This window comes from Erinaceus europaeus, chromosome 12 (genome assembly GCF_950295315.1).
Source record: "Erinaceus europaeus chromosome 12, mEriEur2.1, whole genome shotgun sequence".
Classification (NCBI taxonomy): domain Eukaryota; kingdom Metazoa; phylum Chordata; class Mammalia; order Eulipotyphla; family Erinaceidae; genus Erinaceus; species Erinaceus europaeus.
In genome coordinates, this window is record NC_080173.1 from 86,848,664 (window position 1) to 86,866,670 (window position 18,007).

Genomic DNA, 18,007 nt, shown 5'->3' on the forward strand with positions numbered 1-18,007 from the left:
GTGTGTGTGTGTGTGTGTGTCGTGCATGTGTGTGTGTGTGTCGTGCGTGTGTGTGTGTGTGTCGTGCATGTGTGTGTGTGTGTGTGTCGTGCATGTGTGTGTGTGTGTCGTGCATGTGTGTGTGTGTGTCGTGCATGTGTGTGTGTGTGTGTCGTGCATGTGTGTGTGTGTGTGTCGTGTGTGTGTGTGTGTGTGTCGTGCATGTGTGTGTGTGTGTCGTGCGTGTGTGTGTGTCGTGCATGTGTGTGTGTGTGTGTGTCGTGCATGTGTGTGTGTGTCGTGCATGTGTGTGTGTGTGTGTGTGTGTCGTGCGTGTGTGTGTGTGTGTCGTGCGTGTGTGTGTCGTGCGTGTGTGTGTGTGTGTGTGTGTGTGTGTCGTGCATTCCCGCCCCCCGCCGCTGTGGGCCGGGTTCAGGGAGTGTCACCGGGCAGATTGGGGCGGGGGCCGCTTTCCGGCAGGTGAGCGGCGCGGTGACCCTTTGAGGCTTGACCTGGAGAGCGAGGGTTCTCCCCCCCCACCCCCCATTACTAGTGCACGGCCGCTCCTTGTCTCTCTAGCGCTTTGGCACAGCTCGGGACCCTTCTGCTTTCTCCTTGGAACCGGGTTCACTCACCGCGATGGTGCCCTTCGGGCGGAGACGTGGGTCTCAGGTGCTGCGCGGGGGGCGCGGCTTAAAGCGACCCGCCCTGCGGCGGAGTTGACATCTCTCCATGCCCGAGCGGCTTGTTTATTTATCCGGGTATCCGGGTGGGATTTTCACACCCGTCTTAGCGAGACAGCAGTGCCAAGCAAGTCAAGGAAACTTGACTCGCTAAAAAAAAAAAAAAAAAAAAAAAAAAGTTTCAGAAGGTTTATTTGAATATTTTGCAGCAGACACACACCTACTTGATAAGACTTGCTGCTCATGTTTACAAGCAAGAATTTTGACTTTGAAGCTTGTTGCTGGGTTGCTGGCTAGAGTTTTAGAGTTTTTCTTTTTCTTTCTTTCTCTCCCCCCCCCCCCCCCCCGCTCAGTTTACTTGGAAATAAAATAGGTCATGGTTTGGCTAAATCATGAAGTTGGTGGGAAGATGTAACATTAACTCATGGGTTGAAAAGAAGTAAAGGAATGTTGAATAAGGCAGCTTTTCTGGTTTTTAGCTTTTATTTATTTTTATTTATTTATTTATTTATTTACCTCCAGGGTTATTGTTGGGGCTCGACCCATCCGCTGCTCTTGGATTCCTATTTTTTCCACTTTTGTTACCCTTTTAAAAAAAATCGTTGTTGTGTTTATTGTTATTGTTGCTATTAATGTGATTGTTGTTGGCTAGGACAGAGAGAAATGGAAAAAGGAGGGGAAGACGGGGAGAGAAAGACAGACATCTACTGACCACTTGTGAAGCGACTCCCCTGCAGGTGGGGAGCTGGGGCCTCGAAGCGGATCCCTAATGCCGCCGGTCCTTGCGCTCTGCGCCACCTGCACTTAACCCGCTACGCTACAGCCTGACCCCTATTTGTTATTCTTTTTTAACTTTTTTTTTTCTTCTCCAGAGCACTGGTTAGCTCTGGTTTATGGTACTTCTGGGACTAACCAGTATGCTATCTCCCCAAATCTTTCTCATTTTAATTAACTTTTTTCAAATTAATAATATGAGTAATGAATAATGCTGTGGTTTCTTTAAAACGTTTTTAAAAAAGATATATATGTTAACACTGATGAAGGAAAGAATACCAGAGTATCATTTTAGTACACGCAATGCAAGGGATTGAACTCAAGACCTTATGCTTGAGAGTAAGAGTTTTACTTAAAATCAGATTTTAGGGAACAAAAAGTCTTTGGCCCCATTTAGAGGTTGATCTAGAAACTGCCCAGGGGTTAAATATTATTTTCAATCTTATAAAGAAGTAGTTTTAATTTGACTTTTTAATAAGTTGGACAGGAAGCACAATGAGTAGAAATTTCAGTAACTTAGATGTGGGATGCCGGGCGGTAGCACAGCGGGTTAAGCGCATGTGGCTGTGAAGCGCAAGGACCGGCATAAGGATCCTGGTTCAAACCCCAATTCCCCCCCCCCCACCTCAGGGGAGTTGCCTCACAGGTGGTGAAGCAGGTCTGCAGGTGCCTGTCTTTCCCCCTCTGTCTTTCCCTCCTCTCTCCATTCCTCTCTGTCCTATCCAACAACAATGACAACAATAACAACAATGATGATAAACAAGGGCAACAAAAGGAAAAAATTATATAAATAACTTAGATGTGGGGTGCACCTAGCAGACAACAGTGGTGCACCTGGTAGAGTGCACAGTGATGTGTGAGGACTCAGGTTCAGGCCCCCTCATACCCTACCTACAAGGGAGAAGCTCCAGGAGCACGGAAACTGTGCTACAGGTGTCTCTCCTTCTCTGTCTCTGTAAGAAAGAAAAAGGCTAGACAGATGGCCACTGGAAGTGTTGGGTTTATCTAGCCCCAGAGATAACCTTGATGGTAAAACAAAAGAAACAAAAGAATGGGAATTTCCCCCCTCTTGCACGACATCTGCTTTTTCTTATTTTAAACCATGCTGAGATAAGAGTGGCCACAAATGCTTAAAACTGCACCTGGCACTTTGTGAAATATAAAAAACTGTATAGGGCCAAAAAGGAGACCGTTTTTATGCTTGACTTTGAAAAGTTATAAGGAAGTAGTAAAATCATTTTGAGAAAAAGAGATCCATATATTTACCTGTAGTGAGGTTGCTTTTCCATTTTCATCTCTCAACTATTAACAAGAAGGCAATGTCCTATAAGTAGGATCTAAGAAAAATTTGTATCTGAGACATACTAGAAGACTACTGTGTTAGCTGTGATGTCTTTGTTTTTCTATTCCCACCCTCCCCTTCACTGTTTGGGCCTGATTGGACTTCTTCAGCTAGAGACAAAGATAGTCAGGGAAAGATAACACAGCCGGGAAGTTTCCTCCAGCCAGGTGTAGGCTGGGCTTGGACCCAGGTTGGACACATGATAGAGCAGGCACATTATTCCAAGTGTGGTATTTTGCCAACCAGTTTGTTGTCTTTTCTGTTTTTCATGCTGAATTTGGATAAAAACCAGAGTCAGGATTGAAAGAAGGTTTGGGAAGAAGGGAGAGTAATAATTATTTGCCTTCATTTCAGCTTCAGAGGACTGTAAATATACCATGAAAAAAGGATTTTATTTAACAGAGAGGAGAAAGAGAAGCAGCATTTCACTCCTACCTGCAGTGCTGGGAATTGAACTTGAGACCTCCTGCTTTTTAAATCCAGCACTTTAGCCACTGCTCTACTTTGAGGGCTGCTGTAAGTGTATCATTAAAGTATTGTTTTAGCAGTATACTTTTCTATATTGGCTAACTTTTCTGTAGCGTGACTCTCTCCAGTTACATAGTTTCAAATAGCAGTGAGCACATCCTCCCTCTGTAATTTGAAGCAGAATGAACAAATAGTCTTTATCGCCCTTGGAAAGGTCTTTCAAATATCTGCAGTGCTTAGCATATGTTTGTCCTTTGTAAAGAATCATATTTTTGAAAGGGTAACTTCACAAATAAAATTAGTGATTAATTTGGATTAAAACCATTTAGGAAGCAGTGAAAAGAGTTGTGAGTTCAAAGAACTTTTTTGCTTAGTTAATTTGTTTCCACAAGACTTTTTTTAAATTTTTTTTTTTATAACCCGAGCATTGCTCAGCTCTGGCAATTTTTTTTTAAAGATTTTATTTATTTATTAATGAGAAAGATAGGAGGAGAGAGAGAAAGAACCAGATATCAGTCTGGTACATGTGCTGCCAGGATTGAACTCAGCACCTCAAGCTTGAGAATCCAGTGCTTTATCCATTGTGCCATTTTCCAGACCACACAGCTCGGGCAATTCTAATAGAGGTGTTGAAATGGTTTCAGTAATAATACGTATCAATGGGATATGCATATTGTTTCTGGAAGTGATTAATTCTTAAAAAAATATCCTCTTTTGTTGCCCTTGTTTTATTGTTGTAGTTATTATTGTTGTCGTCGTTGTTGGATAGGACAGAGAGAAATGGAGAGAGGAGGGGAGAGAAAGCTAGACACCTGCAGACCTGCTTCACCGCTTGTGAAGCGGCTCCCCTACAGGTGGGGATCCTTAATGCCAGTCCTTGAGCTTTGCGTCACCTGCGCTTAACCACTGCACTACCGCCTGACTCCTGGAAGTGATTCATTAAAAAAAATTTATTCCCTTTTGTTGCCCTTGTTGCTTTATTGTTGTAGTTATTGATGTCGTTATTGTTGATAGGACAGAAAGAAATGGGGGGGAGGAAGACAGAGAGGGAGAGAGAAAGACACCTGCAGACCTGCTTCACCGCAGGCGACTCCCCTGCAGGTGGGGATCCGGGATCAGGATCCTTACGCTGGTCCTTGCGCTTTGCGCCACGTGCGCTTAACCTGCTGTGCTACCGACTGACCCCCACGTGATTAATTTTTTTAAAGGTTTATTTGATAAGAGCCAGGAATTGAGAATGGGGAGGGGAATTAAAGAGGGAGAAAGAGCGTCACCTGCAGCACTGCTTCCTTTGTGGAGCTTCTCCCTTGCAGGTGGGTGCTTAGGGTTTTAGCCTAGGTCCTTATACATGGTGTATGTGTGCTTAACCAGGTGCACCACTGCCTGGAATCCGATACTGTTTTGTTTTGTTTTTTAAATATTTATTTTCCCTTTTGTTTCCATTGTTGTTTTTCATTGTTGTTGTAGTTATTGTTGTTATGATTGATATCGTCGTTGTTAGATAGGACAGAGAAATGGAGAGAGGAAGGGAAGGCAGAGGGGAAGAGAAAGAGAGACACCTGCAGACCTGCTTCACCGCCTGTGAAGCGACTCCCCTGCAGGTGGGGAGCCGGGGGCTCGAACCAGGATCCTTATGCAGGTCCTTGCGCCACGTGTGCTTGAACCAGCTGCAGTGCCGCCAGACTCCCCACTACTGTTTGTTTTTTTTTTTAATTTATTTCTTTATTGGGGAATTAATGTTTTACATTCAACAGTAAATACAATAGTTTGTACATGCATAACATTCCCCAGATTCCCATTTAACAATACAACCCCCACTATGTCATTCATCATGTTTCATGGACCTGTATTCTCCCCACCCACTCACCCACCCCAGAGTCTTTTACTTTGGTGCAATACGCCATTACTGTTTTTTAATGAGAGAAAACAACAATAACAACAAAAAAACCAGCCAGCAAACAAAGCATTGTCCCACCTACCCCGGAGTTCTCTTTCTTCTTTGTGCTGTGCCAGGGCTCTAACCCAGGGCTTCACGTATGCAAAGTAGGTGCTTTACTGTTGAATGGTACTTCCCTGTCCTGGAATAATTTAAAATTACTTGTATGTTAAAAATTCTTTTAAGCATACTTACTATGTGGTCATACTTCAAAGGTCCACTATTAAACTACTAAATTTTATCATTAAAATGTTTATAGTTTTTTAGTTTGATTGGATAGACATTGAGAGGGAAGATAGGGATAGAGAAGGAGAGCCGCTGCAGCACTGCTTCACTGCTCATGAAGATTTATTCGTTAAACGTGAGAGATAAAATGAGAGTGAGAGAGAGAAACAGAACGTAATTCTGGTACATGTGAGCCAGGCATTGAATGAACTTGGGACCTCACACTTTTTCCCTTTTTTCAGAGCACTGTTCAGCTCTGGCTAAGGGTGGTGTGGGGGATTGAACCTGGGACTTTGGAGCCTCAGGCATGAGGAGTCTCTTTGCATAACCCTTATGCTATGTACCACAACCTGGACTTCACACTTTGAAGTCTAGTGGCAGTGCCACCTCCTGAGCTGCAAGTTCACTTAATTTTCACGACAACCTATTTTAATTCTGGCCCCTATTTCCCAGTTGTTTAACTGGGCGGGGCACAGAGTAGTTAACTTGTTCCTGGTGGAGCATCCTGAATCCACACTAGGCAGTTGAGTCCACGTAGTAGGTTCTTCATTAGCTGTGCTGTCTTGGCCTTACTATGTGCTCCCTGGTTAAGTGTTTTCAGTTTGTTCTAGAAAACATGATGGTCATGTCATGTTAGTTTTTTTTTTTTTTTGCATAAATCATAATACTGTTTGGGGCGCCAGTGAGCAAGCTGTAAAAGTGACCCACTGGAATGTTGATTTAGTTCACTTAACAATTCAGCAGGAAAATGGAGACACATGTATGAAATAAAATTACATAGAAAATATTTGCTGGAATTCTTTGACCCTGAAGTAAATTAGATAAGGACATGTAAGAAATAGAGCTGGTTTCTCAGAGTGTTACATCAAAGACTAAAACCCAGGTCACCAAGGGACACGGACGGAAGAGTTGGTCCTTGTGGTAAGGATGTGGCCATATTCAGGAGTCAGAAATCAGGGCCAAATGGGCACTTATACATCCAGAAGTATACAAACAGTGAGATTCTCCGCGGAGCACTGCTAGCTGAGCACTTAAAGTGATAACTGCTTGTAGCTCTTCTGACGCTGCATAGATAGATAGCCCCACACAAAGGATTCAAGCTGGGCATGTGAGTAACATGGGCCGTTGAGCGCTGCATAGTAACAGTGCTAAGAAGAATGTCTCATCCCTGGATGAAATCCTGAAGCACTGATGGTGGGGGCCCAGGTGGTGGCACAACTGGTTGAATGCACACACAGTGCTCTGGGTGTAAGGTCCTGGTCTGCATAGCCAAGGGGAAGGCTCATGAGTGCTGAAGTAGTGCTGCAAATGTCTCTCTTTTCTCTCCCTGTAGATCTTCTCTTTCCCTCTCTACTTCTCTCTATCCAATGAAGTGAAAATAAATAAAATTTTAAAAATGCTGAAGATACTACTGGCTACTGTACTCCAGAAAAACACACGGGGCTGGGGAGATAGCATAGCAGTTATGCAAAAAGATGTTTGTGTCTGAGTTTCCAAATTCCCAGGTTCAATCCACGACACCACAAGTCAGAGCTGAGCAGTATTCCGGTTTAAAAAAAAGTAAGTAAATAAAAAAAATCTTTAGAGAAGGTCTAGAACACGACAACAAAATATTTGAAATAGATGACTGCTAAGTGAATATGGATTAAAAAGACTAGAAAATTCACTGTAAGAAGAACAAGGTTGGGGGCCAGGCGGTGTTGCATGACTTCACTGCTCCTGCAGCCCCTCAGCCAATTGTGCAGCTTCTCAATTGATACTCCATGTGGTGGCCTGGGACTCCAGGTCTTTAAATTTAAAAGATGAAGAAGTTTCTAGAAATGTAATAACAGCAAATTCTTGAGAACGTGGTACCTGATCTAGAATTACCTGGCTCTAGATTTTTAAAGCAGGTGCTTTGAAGCAGCTGTGCAATAGAGAAGGGCTTGCTTGCAGTAGCAACAGCTCTGACAATATATTGTCACTTGATTCCCAGAAGACCATTTGGCTATAAACCAATTGCTGGAGCTCTGTTGGTGTCTGCTTCTGTAGGACCAATTCATTTAGGAGCTTACTTCATGACTAAAAGCGCTCAGTGGCTTTATGCCAAATGATTTTATTGACGACTTCTATCAAGGCATCTGCAATATTGGTGACCCTTAGCGTTAGAACTCTGAGGTGATTTGTGTACCTTCATTTTACTAGCTAACCACTCTTAGTCTTTCATGCTCAACTTCCTTCAAAATGCTGCACATTTAGTCTTATCTCAGATTTTGTACTTTTTCTTAGATTCCTTTGTTCTCGTGATTTATGTTTGACTTTAATATTTCACAGGCTTTCTTGATCATGGATGGTGAAGATATACCAGCTTTTTCAAGTTTAAAGGAGGAAACGGCTTATTGGAAGGAACTTTCCTTGAAATACAAACAAAGGTAATGTTGAAAAGCATCCTAAAAATAGGGAAGAACTTTTAAAATACACCATCTCCAGATTGTGCATTATTTTTAAGACAAAATAAAAATAAAAATTTGGAGTTAGTATTCAGTGTCTAGAAAGTCTTAACACAAAATGAATTGGAGAGAGCACAATTGTTTATGCAATAGACTTTTATACCTGAGTCTTTAGGCTCTAGGTTCAGTCCTCAGCACGACTGTAAGCCAGAGCTGACCATTGCTTTAATGAAAAGAATTATTTATTGGGGGCTGGGTGTTAGTGTAGTGGGTTATGCGCACATGGCACGAAGGTCTGTTTCATGGTGTTGCAGGGGATTGGACCTGGGACATTGGAGCCTCAGGCATGAGAGTCTCTTTGCATAACCATTATACTATCTATCCCATAGATGAAAGGATTTAAAAATGCCTTGTGGTCTGGGAGGAATTCTGCTGAGTGACCTCTCAGACTTCTGCATAAGTGTTTTTCAATGTCAGTATTTTCCTTTGTAATTCTAATATTTAATTTAAAGCATTTAAAAACATATTCTGAGGGGCCAGGCAATATTGGACCCAGTAGAACATACATCATTACTATGTACAAGAACCTAGGTTCAAGTCCTTGGTCCCAACCTAAAGGAGGGAAGCTTCATGGGTGGCTAAATAGTAATGCAGGTCTCTCTTTTTCTCTTTCCTCTCTATCCTTGCCTTCTGTTCAATTTATCTGTCTCTATTAAAAAAAAAAAAAAAAAGAAGTCGGGCAGTAGCGCAGCGGGTTAATCGATAGACACATGGTTATATCGCAAGGGCTGACGTAAGGATCCCAGTGTGAGCCCCCAGTTTCCCACCTGCAGGGGGGAGTCGCTTCACAAGCAGTGAAGCAGGTCTGCAGGTGTCTCTCCCCCCATTTCTCTCTGTCATATCCAACAACAACAATAAAACAACAAGGGCAACAAAAGGGGATTAATAACTATAATAAAAAAAAACTTAAAAAAAAAAGTACCAGCAGGAGTGGTGGATTCATCATGCAAGCACGAAAGCCCAGTGATGACCCTAATGCCAATAAAATAAATTCCCCTTTCCCCTTCTAAAATCCAATAAAAATAGATGTATTCTGAGAAAGGATGCACAGGCTTCCCCAGCTTATTAGAACACCTACAATATAAAAAAGAACGTATGCTATTGACCTGTATCAACTGGCACAATATAACTGCATTTAGCTATAACAGTGAAATAATAAAAGGCTTGATTTAGCTCAGTAAAGGGGCTGGGTGGTGGCGCAGCTGGTTGCGCGCACATGTTACAGTGCACAAGGACCCGGCTTCGAGCCCCCAGTCTCCACCTGCAGGGGGAAAGCTTTGTTAGTAGTGAAGCAGGGCTGCAGGGGTCTCTCTGTCTCTCTCCCTGTCATCATCCCCTTCCCTCTTGATTTCTGGCTGTCTTTATCCAATAAATAAATAAAGATAATTAAAAAAAAACTCAGTAAATTCTGACAAGCAAAGTAAGAAAATACATATTTTAGAAAGATTCTACTTCAAAAAAAATTGTAAGCAAGTCTGAGTGCATAAAAGATTATCTAAGGGGCCAGGCAGTAGTGCACCTGGTAGAGCTCAAATGTTACAGTGCACCAAGGACTCAGGTTCAAGCCCCCATCTCCATCTGCAGGGGGGAAGCTTCATGAGCAGTGAAGCAGTCCTGCTCCTTCTCTCTAACTCCCTTGCCCTCTGAATTTCTCTCTATCCAACAAATATATAAATACAATTTTTTAAAAAAATTATCTAAGGTGGCACAGTGGATAAAGTGTTGGATTCCCAAGTTTGATCTCCAGAATCACATATGCCAGAGTGGCACTTTTGTTCTGTCTCTCCCTTATTAATAAGTCAATCTTTTTTAAAAATTATTTATTTTCCCTTTTGTTGCCCTTATTGTTTTTTATTATTGTAATTATTTGTTGTCATTGTTGTTGGATAGGACAGAGAGAAATGGAGAGAGGAGGGGAAGATGGGGAGAGAAAGATAGACACCTGCAGACCTGCTTCACCACTTGTGAAGGGACTCCCCTGCAGGTGGGGAGCCAGGGGCTCGAACCAGGATCCTTAGGTCAGTTCTTGTGCTTTGCGCCACCTGCGTTTAACCCACTGCGCTAACGCCTGACTCCCTAGATATATTTTTAAAGATTGACTTATTGGGAAGTAACAAGTGGAAGATAACTATATTTCACTCGTGTGTAATATAGGTGAACTTGCAAAGAAAAAAAAGGCAACCAAACTTTTTAATAAATTTATTATTGGATAGAGACAAAAATTGAGGGGAGAGGGAGATATAGAGGGAAAGAGACAGAGAGACACCTGCAGTCCTGCTTCACTACTTGTGAAGCTTTCCCCCTGCAGGTGGGGACCAGGGGCTTGAACCTGGGTCCTTGCACACTGTAGTGTGAGTGCTTAACCAGGGGTGCTACCGCCTGGTCCTCCAGACTGTCTCTTTCTTTATAAAATTTTTTAAAAATTATTTTTATTTATTGGATAGAGACAGCCAGAAATCAAGAGGGAAGGGTGATAGAGGGAGAGACAGAGAGACACCTGTAACACTGCTTCACCACTTGCAAAGCTTTTCCGCTACAGGTGGGGACCTGGGCCTTTGAGCATTATAATGTGTGCTCTATCAGGTGTGCCACCCCCCCCCCCCAAACTCTCTTAACCTTTGTGAGAACTGTGGAGAGAAAGGAGAATGAATGCTGGCAGAAGGTGTGGTGACTTACACTGACCTTACATGCTTGTGCAGTTATATCTCTGAAGTATTGTAATTTTATACATTTATAAACTGTTAAATCACTAATAAGGAGAAAATAAATCAAAGAAAATGTTCCATACCCCTAAAGCTCTTCTCTCTACTACAAAACTTTGCTGGTTTCAGACACTGGTGAAATTACAAATGACATGTTCTTACTATTATAATAGTAAGAAATACAAATATTTATACTTTAAGGCTTTTCTTAAATACTTCCTTTTAAAAAATGTTTCATTTATTAATGAGACAGACAGGAGAGAGGAAGAACCAAAACAACGCTGGGGAGAGATGCTGCTGGGGACTTAACTCAGTCAAGACCTCATGCTTGAGAGTCCAAGGCTTTCACCAGTGGGTTCTGCTGTTGGGACTACCTTGGACAGCACCAAGGATGAAAGTGAGGGAGAGGGACAGAGGACGGGGTGTGCTGGGACTGTTGGGGTGGTTGGTCTTTGTTTCTTTGTTGGTCTTAAAAATGCAGAATAAAACAATTAGAGAGATAGCATAATGGTTATACAAAAGAACTTTCATGTCTGCAGCTTCAAGTTCAATTCCTCACACCCAGTAAGCCAGAACTAAGCAGTACTCTGGTTAAAATGAAGTTGATAGGAGGCCAAGCGGTGGCACACCTGGTTAAGCACACACATTATAGTGCACAAGGACCCAGGTTTAAGCCCCTGGTCCCCACCTGCAAAAGCTTCACGAGTGGTGAAGTAGGGCTATGTCTCCCCTCTCAATTTCTCTGTCTCTATCAAATAATAACTAAACCAGCGAATTAAAATGATGATGATGATGATGATAAAGGCCAGCCCTGGGTTCCTTCAAGGACATTGCATTAGAAAAGGAAATGAGCTGGTGAGACAGCTCGCCTGGTAGAGTGCCTGCATTGCCATGTAGATAACCCAGGTTTGAGTGCCTGGTGCACCATATGGGAATAACTGGCAGTGTTCAGTGCTGTGATTTATTTTTTTCCTTTTCTCTGCCTTTATTTGAAGACATTGACCTGGACAAGCAAAGTCTCAGTGATAACAAACAAACAAAAACAACTTAACCTAATATTAAACTAATGTGTGGTAAATGTTCATCTTTATCAATACATTAGATAAGGAAGATCTAGGGATGATTGTATAAAATATGAACTTTTTGGGCGTATAACGTGTTTTTTGACCCATGAATGTAAAATGTTAGGTTGTCTCCCCCCCCCCCCCCCAGGGTTATTGATGGGGCTTGGTGCCGGCACTACGAATCCACTGTTCCTGGAGGCCATTTTCCCCATTTTGTTGCTCTTGTTGTTACCCTTGTTATTATTGTTGTTATTGCTGTTGTTGTTGGATAGGACAGAGAGAACTTGAGAGAGGAGGAGAGACGGGGAGAGAAAGACACCTGCAGACCTGCTTCACTGCATGTGAATCGACCCCCCCCTGCAGGTGGGGAGCCGGGGGCGGGCTCGAAATGGGATCTTTACACCAGTCCTTGCGCTTCATGCCATGTGCACTTAACTCGCTGCGCTGCTGCCCAACACCCTGTCTTTGTTCTTTTATGACAGCATTGGCCCTTAGGCAAAAGCTTTTGGAGTGATAGGTAATTATTTTCAAGTTAACCCTTGTGATTTTTTGCTGTAACTCTTCTTTTCCTCTTTGTTTTTGAGTAGCTTTCAGGAAGCTCGGGATGAACTAGTTGAATTCCAGGAAGGAAGCAGAGAATTAGAAGCAGAGTTGGAGGCACAGTTAGTACAGGCTGAACAAAGAAATAGAGACTTGCAAGCTGATAACCAAAGACTGAAATATGAAGTGGAAGCATTGAAGGTAATTGTGACAGTGTTTAATGTGGGTACCTAACTATCCTGGGCCTTAATAAATTATTAGAAATTTTACTTCAAATGGAACTTATAAGCAGCAGGCTGGGGCCAGGAGTTACTTTCTCTCATAGAATCTATACTTTACTGTGCTCAGAATTTGGGGTTTGAACCCCAGCTAGCACATGGGAGCATCATGCATGTTGCATGTCCAAAAGGAAGCTCCAAGGATAGTGGAGGGGTGCTAGTGTACCTCTTCTATATCACTTTCTGTCCCTCTTTTTTTTTTTTTGTATCTGAAATTAAAACAAACAAACAAAAAACTCTGCTGGGAGCAATGGAATTGTGTGGGCCAGAAGACTCCAAGATCATAAACAACCCCCCCCCCCCCAGCAGGGAATAGGAAGAGACAGTGAATTCTTGAAACAGGCCTTTTCTTTCATGGACCTAAGAACCTAGTGGATCTCTTACAAACTTTATGGTTGTTAAGCTTTTACCTAAAATATTAAAGACAGTCCTATGATTTCAAAAAGCTACCTGATTATTTGACTAATTACCATACTTCTGTGGTACTTTAATATGTATGAAATAATGAGTTAATTTCATTATTGTTCATACTTCCTTCAATTTCAGAGTGTAGTTTGGGTTAAAAAAAGCTTCTCTTAAAAAGGAATTTTCAGAAGTAAAGGAGGATAGAGTTGGACTTTTTTTGTTTTTTAAGTATGAGGTCCTGAGTTTAATACCGGGTATGGCATAAACCAGCGTGCTACTCTACCACTTTTTATAGCTCAGTGAGTCTTGGGGGGGGGTTGAATTGGGGGACGGGAGACAGAGGGAGGAATTTGCTCTCACAGACAGAACAACTGGTGTGACTCAGGACTTTGATTCTTGAGCTTCCTAGTTCTATATCCCAGCACTACATGTACCAAAGTAGTGCTTTGGCTTCTTGCTTACTCATGTGTAATCTTTATTGCCCCCCCCCCCTTTTACTGCCATTCTTCATCTATTGAGGTTGTTTCTAGTTCTGGGTTGTAGATGGGCCCCGGGGAAGGTAGTGATAGACAAGCAGAGGGCAGAGAATTTGAACTCTGAGCAACAACTCCACTTCTCTGTGCTCACCCTGGTCTGCATTCAGCCTGGAACTCCACAGGGTTCCCCAGCCAAATTTGGGGTTTTTGAGGTCACAGTTTCACTATGTTATATCTTTGCAGAGATAGTATTTTTAGGTCTCTGAGAAAAGTTTGCTTGGGATAATGTGTTATCATTTATATTGAGGAATTGCCTCGATTGAATTCCCCCCCCTCCTTAACTTGAGTTACTCTTCTTATTAAAGAAAACTGTATAGTAATTATACGTGCTTTCTTTCCTATCCCACACCTGCAGGAGAAATTAGAACATCAGTACACACAGAGCTACAAGCAGGTCTCAGTATTAGAAGATGATTTAAGTCAGACTCGGGCCATTAAGGAGCAGTTGCACAAGTATGTGAGAGAGCTGGAGCAGGCCAATGATGACTTGGAGCGAGCAAAAAGGTAAGTGAATGATACCCATGAAGCTGGCAACCAGTGATTAAAAGCTGTGTCTTCAGGGGCTGGCAGATAGCTCACTGGTCGAATGCACACTACCACGCATGAAGACTCAATTTTGAGCCCCCAGCCACCACAGGAGAACACCTGCAGGGGGCAAGCTTCGCGAGTGGGGGAGCAGTACTGTGGTGTCTCTTCTTTCTCTGACTCTCTCCCTTTATCTGAAAAAAGGGTCTAGGGCTAGGGAGATAGCATAGTAATTATGCAAGACTTTAATGCCTGAGAATCAGAGGTCTAAGGTTCACTTCCCTCCCCAGTACCATCATAAGCCAAAAAACAAACAAACACACAAGCAAAAAACCTAGGAGAGGTATAGAGCCCCAGTGATAACTTGAGTAATTTGAAGGGGGAAAAGTGCCAGTGTGAGAGCTCTCTTGGAGAGAGTGCTGTTCAGCCATGTGCACTTGACCCAGCTTTGAGCCTGCCGGACATCCACTGCATTGATGGAAGCTTTGGTGCTGTGATGTTTGTTCTCTCTCTCCCCTGCCCCTTCTCTCCTTTCTTCCATCTCTCCCTCTCCCTCTCCCTCTCTCTCTATTCTCTCTCTATTTTAAAGAAAAAATGTCTTCAGGTTTAACATCTGGGTCTTAGTCCCAGAACATTTTTTTTCTTCTGACCCTTGCTTCTCATCCCCAAATGTGTAACTGGGAAGGAACTCAGGATCTTACACAGAGCTCATGATGTACCATGGAGCCACCTCTCCAGCCCCCAGAGTATCTTTTTCTGGTATTTCATGTTCTCTCTGACTCACCACAGTGAAACCAAATGAAAAATCCTTTGCTAACCAGTTAATTCTCTTCTAACCATTTCCTTCCATTCCCCTTTCATATTTCTTTCTTTCATGTGTATATTTTATTTATTGGATAGAAACAGAGAAATTGAGAGGGGAGAGAGGAGATCGAGAGGGAGAGAGATACCTGCAGCCCTGCTTCAGCACTTGTGAAGCTTTTCCCTTGCAGGTGGGGACCAGGGACTTGAACCTGGGTCATTGCACACTGTAAAGTGTGTACTTAACCAGTTGAGCTACCACCTGCCCCCACTTCATACTTCTAGTGCCATTGTTGTTGGCTTTATTTAGAATTTTTTGTGTGTTTTTTCTGGGCCCCATGACATACTTGATGTCACTGTTCCCGGGCAAACGTTCATTTCAGATGGAGGAAGAGAGACAGACTTGCAGTATTCATCTACCGTCTGTGGAGCTCCCCTTGTGTTAGTGTCCTCATGCTGTACTGGAACTCAAAACCAGGACCTCACTTTTGGTAAGAGGTGTACTCTGCTAGGTGACCCACTCCTCCACCCCCCAATTTTTTTTTTCTTTTTTAAAGATTTATTTCTACACTTCTCACCCAATTCTCAATACTACCACAATTTTTGTAGGTTCTTGAATCTTACACCTGAATTCTGCAGTTATTTTCTAGCTTACCTGTATTTAAGTATTTACTCCTTTTTGTCTTCTGTTTTAATATTCTTGGGTAATTTTCTCAAAATATTATTTTCATGTGAACTTGCTGAGCTTAACTTATCGGCACTTACTATTATCACTGCCAGTTTTTTTTTTTAAAAAGAGCATTGCTCAGTTCTGGTTTATGGTGGTCTTCTTCTTCTAGCGTTTGCCCTTCTTCCGTAGCCAGTCAACAGAGTCAGGTTGAGCCTGATGTCAAGTTTCGAGACCTCCTTTGAATCTGGAGAGGTGGCAGTCGTTGACTATGTGGGTCATAGTCTGTCTGGAGCCGCAGGGGCATTTCGGGTCGTCTCTGGTTCCCCAGCGGTGGAACATAGCGGCGCACCGGCCATGGCCTGTTCGATAGCGATTGAGGAGGGCCCAATCATAACGTGCTAGGTCAAAGCCGGGTTGACGCTTGCAGGGGTCTGTGATGAGGTGTTTGTTCTTGACCTCAGCTGACTGCCAACTCTGTTTCCAAGAGTCGGGAACAGAGAAGTTCAGTGTAGGCGTAGGAGACCAGATTGGATGATGAGACGTCAAGCGTTGAACAGGGTGGGCAAAGATATCCGCGTATATTGGCAGGTCCGATTGAGCGTAGACGTGGGAAATGAACTTAGATGATGCCGCATCCCGACGAATATCTGGTGGGGAGATGTTGCTAAGAACTGGCAGCCATGGAACCGGGGTGGAACGGATGGTTCCAGAAATTATCCTCATGGAGGAATATAATTTGGAATCGACCAAGTGGACATGGGGGCTACAGAACCATACTGGGGCACAGTATTCTGCAGTGGAATAGCATAATGCCAGAGATGATGATCGTAGTGTGGAAGCGCTCGCGCCCCATGAGGAGCTGGCCAGTCTTGCAATGATGTGATTCCTCGCGCCCACCTTTGCTGCAGTTTTTATGAGATGTTCGTGAAATGACAGGGTGCGATCGAGAGTAACGCCAAGATAGACTGGCTGGGCTTCATGCCGGATTCTCGTATCGCCAAGCTGCACATTAAACTCACGCGAGGCCGAGGCATGGTGTAGATGGAAAACAGATGATACCGTTTTTGCAGTGCTAGGGATTGCTGCCATTTTTTACAGTAATCAGATATCAGAGACATGTCTGAGTGTTTATGGTGGTGTGGGGGATTAAATCTGGGACTTTGGAGCCTCAGGCATGAAAGCCTGTTTGCATAACCATTATGCTGTCTCCTGCACTATAACTTGTTTTCTTTTTCTATTTTTTTTTTTTTAACACCAGAGCACTGCTCAGCTCTGGTTTATAGTGGTACAGAGCATTGAACCTAGGATTTTCTATGACTTTGGAGCCTCAGGCATGAGAGTCTCTGCATAACCATTATGTTATCTTCCCCCCAACTTGTTTTCTAGCCATTCCAAATAAATATAATTTTCTCTCTTTCCCTCCCTCCCCTCCCTCTGCCTTGTTTAATTCTCTATTTTAATTGTCACCAGGGTTGTTTCTCCATTCTTGGAGGACATTCCCCCCCCCACCCCCATTTTTTTCTTCCTTTCTATTTTGTTAGATAGGACAGAGAAATTGAGAGTGGAGAGGGAGATAGGGAGATAGAGGGCAGGGAGACAGCGTAATGGTTATGCAAAGACACTCTCAAGCCTGAGGCTCCAAAGCCCTGGGTTTCCTCACACCACCAAAAACCAAAGTTGATCAGTGCTCCGGGGTGGGGGGCGAGGGACAGACAGACAGAGACAGAGACAGGCTGAGGGAGAGGGGCAGGCCTGCTTCACTGATTGTGAAGTGTCTCCCTGCAGGTGGGGAGCAGAGACTTGAACCCAGGTCCTTGCACATAATGTGTGTGCTCAGCTGGGTTTGCCACCACCTGGCCCCCCTAAGCTTAATTCTCTGACTCTATAATTCCTGTTTTCTGGTAATATTAATTTTCATTTTATTTTTGCCACCAGGGCTCTTGCTTGATTCCATTGATCCTGGTAGATAAATGCACGACGTATGCATCCACATTTCAGTTTTACATATGGTTCCTCTCTGGGACACCATCATCTGTTCAGTAATATAACAATAAATAATAGTGGGAGAGAGCCAGGGAAATTGAGAGACAGCAGAGATACTACAACATTGTGCCCCCACTGATGAAGCTTCTCCCCTGCAGGTGTGGCATGTGGAGGCCAGGCTTTAAACTTCGTTTCTTATATATGGACCACCTATACTCTACCAGGTGGTCCACCTCCCCACCCCTTAATATTTGTTGAGTGACTTGAATCCTTTACCTAATGCCAAAGTTGAGGAAGAGTTATCCATTGTCCTTGCGTGTGACAAAGTGACTGATAAGGATTGCTTCCGGGTGTGGGGATTAAGTGGAGCTAAAGCACCCTGGGGAGCTGGAGTAGCCTGTGCAGATATTGAAGCTTAGTCTAAGAGAAGAAATTATAAATGTGGTGGGACTGCATTTTAAAGGAGGTCTGAAATTGTGCTTATAAACCAGTGTTAAAACAAACATCTATTTATAAAACAAAAAAAAGTAAGGAAAAGTAAAAGCAGAGAGGCAGGAAAATGGCATGAGGTATTCATGTCCTATCTGGAATTGTGTAGACAGTATGA

The 18,007-nt window shown here is 43.2% G+C and overlaps 1 protein-coding gene across 6 annotated transcripts in view; it reads left to right on the forward strand.

Moving 5' to 3' along the window:
• The window catches only part of NDEL1 (nudE neurodevelopment protein 1 like 1), a 75,353-nt gene that overhangs the window by 33,416 nt on the left and 23,930 nt on the right, over window positions 1-18,007 (forward strand). For 5 of the 6 annotated variants that reach the window (XM_060204401.1, XM_016188323.2, XM_060204402.1 and 2 more), the window contains exons 2-4: window positions 7,721-7,818; window positions 12,250-12,403; window positions 13,777-13,925. In XM_060204401.1, the coding sequence (XP_060060384.1) occupies window positions 7,733-7,818; window positions 12,250-12,403; window positions 13,777-13,925 (389 nt within the window). In that variant the 5' untranslated portion in view covers window positions 7,721-7,732. Of the gene's footprint in view, window positions 1-3,132; window positions 3,295-7,720; window positions 7,819-12,249; window positions 12,404-13,776; window positions 13,926-18,007 lie in introns of all 6 variants that reach the window. The other variant, XM_060204400.1, reaches the window with a different exon arrangement.